The 7,567-nt window shown below is 42.7% G+C and overlaps 1 protein-coding gene across 1 annotated transcript in view; it reads right to left on the reverse strand.

Annotated features, from left to right (window-relative positions):
• Positions 1–1,580: 1,580 nt before the first annotated feature.
• The window catches only part of LOC111966131 (neural cell adhesion molecule L1-like), a 57,344-nt gene continuing 51,357 nt past the window's right edge, over positions 1,581–7,567 (reverse strand). Inside the window, exons 21-24 of the mRNA XM_070444339.1 lie at positions 6,948–7,079; positions 6,234–6,306; positions 5,811–5,822; positions 1,581–5,327 (exon numbers count right to left, since the gene is read on the reverse strand). Coding sequence (XP_070300440.1) covers positions 5,093–5,327; positions 5,811–5,822; positions 6,234–6,306; positions 6,948–7,079 — 452 coding nt within the window. The 3' untranslated portion in view covers positions 1,581–5,092. The remainder of the gene's footprint in view (positions 5,328–5,810; positions 5,823–6,233; positions 6,307–6,947; positions 7,080–7,567) is intronic.

The raw sequence follows: 7,567 nt of genomic DNA on the forward strand, positions 1-7,567 counted from the left end.
TTTGCAGAATATCAGTCTGTCCATTATGTTTTTCCTTAAGTTTTATGTGTGCTTGTTTTTTTAAATGGTCGAATTAATAAACTAAACTAAACTTTTCCTGGAGAGAAGTGGCTTCTTTGCTGCCCTTCTTGACACCAGGCCATCCTCCAAAAGTCTTCGCCTCACTGTGCGTGCAGATGCACTCACACCTGCCTGCTGCCATTCCTGAGCAAGCTCTGTACTGGTGGTGTCCCGATCCCGCAGCTGAATCAACTTTAGGAGACGGTCCTGGCGCTTGCTGGACTTTCTTGGGCGCCATGAAGCCTTCTTCACAACAATTGAACCGCTCTCCTTGAAGTTCTTGATGATCCGATAAATGTTGGATTTAGGTGCAATCTTACTGGCAGCAATATCCTTGCCTGTGAAGCCTTTTTTGTGCAAAGCAATGATGACGGCACGTGTTTTCTTGCAGGTAACAATGGTTGACAGAGGAAGAACAATGATTCCAAGCACCACCCTCCTTTTGAAGCTTCCAGTCTGTTATTCGAACTCAATCAGCATGACAGAGTGATCTCCAGCCTTGTCCTCGTCAACACTCACACCTGTGTTAACGAGAGAATCACTGACATGATGTCAGCTGGTCCTTTTGTGGCAGGGCTGAAATGCAATGAAAGTTTTTTGGGGATTCAGGTCATTTGCATGGCAAAGAGGGACTTTGCAATTAATTGCAATTCATCTGATCATTCTTCATAACATTCTGGAGTATATGCAAATTGCCATCATACAAACTGAGGCAGCAGAAAATTTATATTTGTGTCATTCTCAAAAAGTTTGGCCACGACTGTATATAGTAAAATAAGTTGTTGTGATCATAGAAATAAGATGTCTATCTCACAAACATAGAGAGAAAACAATCATCATTGTTGATTCATCTACAGAAGCAATCTCATCATGAACCACTCCTTGGATCTTCATCCTTTCTTATATTTCTCCTGTTTTCCCAGATGACATTTTGGAGACTAAGGGAGATTGAAAAGCAGAGAGCCGCTGCCTGGGACTTCCAGCGCACGGAGCAGAACAGAGAGGACGAAGAGGAGGAGAGGAAAGCAATGGAGCTGCAGAAGGAGGAGAGGATTGAGATGGACCTATACGACAAACGGCTGGCCAGAGAGCAGCACAAATGGTAATCATAGAACACAACCACACTGAGACACTTCACTCATTACATTCTTTCTTTACAGATACTTGGTGAGAGATATCTTGCCACGTAACCATTCACAACAGAGACACACAAACACGTTACTGTCAAAGTATAAAGCGATACCGTACATGGTGAAAGAATTGAAAGTTCCAGTTTTCACATAAAAAGAGGGACTGTTTTATTGGCCCTAAGATTTAGTTACTAGGTCAAATGTTGCAGTGTTCTGCAACTTATTCTCTCAGGAGCTGTATTTTAGGTATAAAATGACTATCTAGCTGTTCTTTTATGTTTCATGTGTAGTGGTCAGTATCTAATTTGGCTTATCTTTTGAAGATAAACATGCATGTTACCATCTTTAGACATGGATGCTATGAGTAATTTAAATGATGACACAACCCGATGATGCCTCTTTTGGTTCAGATTGTTCCAAGTTCTTTATTTATTTAATCAATCACATATTTAGTTACAAGTAGCTGATTCATAATGCAGTTAGTTACATTGTCATTGGGCTCATAACATACAGTACAAGACCCCCTCCATACAGTGATCCCACTTCACTTCAGTCTCAACCAATGGCACGAGCACACTAGCCCAGTCCCAGATCGGTTTGTGCTGTCTTGACAACTCCTACAACTTTAGCATGACAACAACCATAGGAGTTTGCCATACAACCCAAACAGATCTGGGACCAGGGTATGAATACACGACTGTACCTTCCTGTCCCCCAAATCCATTTTACTAGTGTTGCACCTCAAACAAAGCACACAGAGGCACTCTGTCTCCCCTCAGGCAGTGAAATACACAGTGTCCCCCCCCTCCCTCCATCATGAATATAAATCCATGAATGTCATGTCCTAAAAGAAGCTGTTGCTGTCATTCTCCTCTATATGCAATTCTTAATCACTTTCTTTTTTTATTTGATTTTATGTTGTAAGTATAAAAAACAGGAAAGGGAAAAAGCAAACACTAGCACTAAGCCTGACTTAGCCGATCTCCTCACTGACCACGTAGGAAGCAAAGCAGAGCCAGATAGATATATAGAAAGGCAGGCAGGCTGGCAGGCAGGCAGGCAGGCTGGCAGACAGTAGACTGAGTATCTGTGTGTTCAGTAGTTCACTCATTCAAAGCAAACATTTGTCCTGAAATCACACCATGATAAACACAGATGGTTAGCAGCTCTATTGGCGCCCTATTCCCCATATAGTGCACTTTTGACCAGGGCATATGGTTATTTCTCTGAACACATAGGGCTCTGGTCATAAGTAGTGCACTATATAGGGAGCCATTTGTGACGCAAACCATAGTCGTGATAGAATAACTGGCATATTACTTCATTTTCTCATTCCCATATGAAAATAGATTTCTAAAAAGAAATGTTTTTGTCCTGAGTGTGTCTGTAACAGCAAACTACAGGGAGCTGGGCTCACTCAAACCTCTCGTTCAGACCCACTGTCTTTCTGCCAAGCCAGAGACAATCCCACTTTCTCTATCCCATCTCCCTGGGGATGCACTGAACAGTAACCGTTTGGCTTGCAGTCAGACCTGGGTTCAAATAGTATTCACCCTTTCTCAAATACTTCAAGCTGTGCTTGATTGAGATTGCCTGGCACAATGGAACCAATAGAATAGTCCCAAAAGTGCAAACCTTGGTCTCCGGCAGTCCAGGCAGGCCCAATCAAACTCTTCTTTGAAATAAAAAAAATCTTATTTTAACCTGGGTCTGTCTCAGAATAGACTGTAGGCTAGATTGACTGGGTGAGCAGTGAGAGCAGAGCCAGCACATTGCATATGCTCCCTGTGGTGCTTCATCACAAGTTAGCTCACCGCATCCCTCCTTGCCTCATCATCATCATCACACTGCCTCAGCACAAAAAGTGTATGAAATGGCATCCTATTCCCAAAATTAGTGCACTACATAGGGAATAAATAGCCTTTTCAGACACAGTACATAGACTCTCAACAGATACTCACTGGACTGCAATGCTTAAAGGGACACTTTAAAGTCAGGAAACAAAACATTGATGTACATGAGGAACATTAACCTACTTTTAACCTCTGCTTTCAATAGGTTGGTTTTGATTCTACTGTATATTTTAAAATGACATGAACTACTGATTAATCTCGACACCCAGAACCAAATCTCACATGCGCACTTCTACTACTAGTGATGTAAAATGTATATTTTTAGTTTTCTTTTTGAGCGTTTGTAACAGGAACTATTCAAGGAATGGTGTGAAGATACATTTTTGGCCTTTTAGTTTTTTTCTTTACTATTGACTATTTGTTTTAACAGCCAAATCACCGACATCATCTGTCAAAACAGGAAAGTATTCATTCATAGGTTCGTTGTTACAAAACAATCATTAAATGTATTTTTAAGTAAACTTAAAAACACACATTTTTATCAAACAAACTCATTGATAAATAACAATATTTTGGGTTGTATTTACATTAAGCTTGATCTTTCTAGGTCTCGTTCTTCTCTATAGAGATTCCTCTGTTCACCTTTTCTCTAAATGCTTGTTTCTGTCTGCTTCTTCTCATCATTCTTACCATTGTCTAATTCAAAACAAAGAGTTTTTGGCATGTAAATATTATTTCTACCCAGCCCTACAAAGAATACATTCTACACATTAGATGCCAAAAGCAACCAATCTACACGTTTGCCTTTCAGCCCAATCTGCTGATCAGGTAAGCCTGTTTTGGATTGCCAGCGTGCATTGTCCATGGCTTGAAAGGAATAGAGAGAGAGAGAGTGTGTGTGTGTGTGTGGGCTGTGTTGTGTGTGTGTGTGTGTGTGTGTGTGTGGTGTGTGTGTGCTGTTGTGTGTTGTGTGTGTGTGTGTGTGTCCGAGCGTGTGTGCATCTGTGTATTTTACTACCAGCTAACTGTAAATATATAGAACTACTGCTCCCTACCACACATTATAGCGTGTAGTAGTGTTATGTTATGCCATGACATGAAGAGGTATGGGAAATATTACATTTATCAGCTGACATAGTTTAATACACTGTAGAAAGAGACAGACAGAATAGATACAGAAAGCTAGAGGTCTACATATAAATTACAATATCATACCAATAATGAAGTCACACTTGTGGTGAAAAGGCGAGAGTAGAGTACAGCAGAGTAGAGAGGAGTAGAGTAGAGAGGAGTAGATAAGAGTAGAGAGTAGAGGAGTAGAGTAGATGAGGAGTAGAGTAGATGAGGAGTAGAGTAGATGAGGAGTAGAGTAGATGAGGAGTAGAGGAGGAGTAGAGTAGATGATGAGGAGTAGAGCAGATGAGGAGTAGAGCAGATGAGGAGTAGAGCAGAGAGGAGTAGAGCAGATGAGGAGTAGAGCAGAGAGCAGATAAGAGTAGAGAGCAGATAAGAGTAGAGAGCAGATAAGAGTAGAGAGCAGATAAGAGTAGAGAGCAGATAAGAGTAGAGCAGAGAGGAGAGGAGTAGAGTAGATAGGAGTAGAGTAGATAGGAGTAGAGTAGATAGGAGGAGAGTAGAGTAGAGTAGATAAGAGAGGAGTGGAGAGGAGCAGAGCAGAGGAGGAGAGAGGACTAGAGTGGAGATGTAATCTGGTGCTCTGTGTTGAGGGCCAGTAGGCACTGGAACTCATAGTGAACATGTTGTACATATCTATAATACTGTATATGGCTAGATAGATAACATTGTAGAATAGCAGATGCTTCTGAATGGTCAGTAGTATATTGATCATATAGTCAGTGAGCTTATCAATGGAAAAGTCAAGTAGATAGCTAGATAGATGTATTACAGATAGCTAGGAGTGTGTGGTCAGTGGGCATGTTTATATTGTTGACATGTTGTACTGTAGTTGACAGAGATGTTTTGGTCTGACAGATAAACAGTTACTAAGGCAACGGGACCATCTAAAACGGCCACCTCTAACTAACTAGCCTAATCTAAAATGGCGGTGGTGTTGGGATTGAGGGGGGAGCTGTCCTGCAGTGTGCCCGGGTCCGGGGTGGCTTTGCTGGGTCGGCTGTACTGGCTGACCAGGGAGTCTTCCATGGTCACCTCGGTGACAGCAATGCTACCGTTGTTATAGCCATCCAGGTTGTCGTCACTGGTACACAGCTTGCTCTCATCACACAGAGACGCCTGGCTGGCTGTCCTCTTCTCCTCGTTGTCACTACAGGATGGAGGGACGGAGGGAGAAATTGTGGGGAGAGAGGGAGGGGGTAGAGAAAGACAGATAGAAAGGTATAGAAAGAACGAGGGAGATGAAAGGAGGTTGGTAGGTAGGAGAGATTGTTACTATGTGTGGGTGGTTCACCAGTGGAGGCTGCTGAGGGGAGGACGGCTCATAATAATGGCTGGAACTGAGAAAATGGAATGGCATCGAACCATGTGTTTGATGTATTTGATACCATTCCACTGATTCCACTCCAGCCATTACCACGAGCCCGTCCTCCCCAATTAAGGTGCCACCAACCTCCTGTGCGGTTCACATACCAATGTCAGTCATTGTGTTGTATCACATAGCCATAGGAAGGGTATTGGCTAGATATACTGGGAAACGGAGACGATAAATGGGAGAGCCTCTAGAAAAAACATTGACTATTTGGACTCAGTTGCAGAAAATGCATGCAGAGTAGAGCACCTTACAGCATACCTCTCAAGAGATCTGGCAAGCAGGGGAAAGCATTATGGGAGAGAGGAACAGTAATGAACACAGGAGGCTGGGATAAAAACATACCTATATCTTTTCAAGCAGGGAATCAAAGCGATCATGTTGACATTTAAAACATGCTAATTTGCGGGGTATGGACTTGCATTGTTTGCTTTTATTATTATTTATTAATTTTTTTTGCATTTTCATGACAGCAGCCAGGTAAACAAAGCCAAACCATGGATCGCTGTCTTACCTTGTCCAAAGACTGCTTACAAGGTAAGGAAACCAATATGTCATTTTGTAACTTGGGTAAACTATCCTTTTAACTAATATTCAACGATTATATAATCTACAGGTCTGAAGGAATATTAATACATGATCAATGCCTAATAATCAGTATATCGTCTGATTAGACAGGCCAACCTGTACTCTCCGAATGTTTCATCCTTCATAGGGCGCGCCTCAGAGTCTACCTGACCCTCCTCCTTATCTTTGACTGAGAGAGAGAGAGAGCGACAGGGAGAGAGAAAGAGAGATAATTCAATTTCAGTATCTGTTCATTAATCAGTAGAAGGTCCTTTCTAAGCTAGTGGCTGGCTGAGGTTTTGGTAATGCCATAGACGTTGGCCAGCTAGTGAACTAGCAGCACAACAATATAGTGTTGTGCTTTTTTAGAGCTGCGTGGTCTGCTACATATCATGTGATTTGTCAGAAACTCCCTGACATATAGGGTTTCTCAGAAACAATCTGTACGGCCCAACTCAGTGGACTTGTGGTTGGAGTGTCCGCCCTGATATTGGAAGTTTTATTCCCGACCGAGTCATACCAAAGACTGTAAAAATGGGTCCTGATGCGTCTTTGCTTGGCACTCAGCATTAAGGAGATAGATTTGGGGTAAGGCCCTGTAATTGACTAGCATCCTGTCCAGGGGATGTACTTGTACATCAAGCTGCCTCAAACTATAGAAACAGCCAAGGCTTCTGCAAGGCTACTTACTTACCATATTTTATATGTGGTTTGTTAGAACTACCTACAGGAATATATGCAATTTGTTAGAAACTATATTCTACAGTATATGTGGTTTGTTAGACCTGGCGTGGTTTGTCTGGTATCTGGTGGTGTTCTATTTACACCTACCTGAATACTTTCCCCCTTTGCCCCTCTTGATAAAGCAGAGGATAAGCAGTACCAGCAGCAACAGCACGATGGCGGTCACGAGCCCAATAAACCAGCCCTGAGTAGCAAAGCCTGTCTGCACATCCATCACCCCTACGGAGGGAGGGAGGGAGGGAGGGAGGGAGGGAGGGAGGGAATGGACAGAGGTCGAGTGAAATGGAGAGAGGGTTGTAGCAAGGGATCGTAGAGAGACGTAGGGGGATGAAAGGAAGGATGAAAGGAAGAGAAGAGATTAAGAAGAGAGGGTGGATATGGAGCGCACACGCACTGGGGCTCAGTCGATACATAAACTCACACAGACATAACCTAACATACATTACACTAGGGATGTAGGAAATACAGTCCAATTCCCCAAACAAATACTACTAATGGAGCATTTCATTTGGCCTCTGAACAGCTTGCCATCTAGTCTCTTTCATGTAGGACATTTCAAAGCACTTCCAACAATAGCAGAGTGCTGCTGCACACTGTCAGATGTAGGCAGGAGAGGCCCAGAGGAGAAGCTATGTTGTGTGTGTGTGTGTGTGTGTGTGTGTGTGTGTGTGTGTGTGTGTGTGTGTGTGTGTGTGTGTGTGTGTGTG

Source organism: Salvelinus sp. IW2-2015, linkage group LG7, assembly GCF_002910315.2.
Source record: "Salvelinus sp. IW2-2015 linkage group LG7, ASM291031v2, whole genome shotgun sequence".
In the NCBI taxonomy this organism is placed as follows: domain Eukaryota; kingdom Metazoa; phylum Chordata; class Actinopteri; order Salmoniformes; family Salmonidae; genus Salvelinus; species Salvelinus sp. IW2-2015.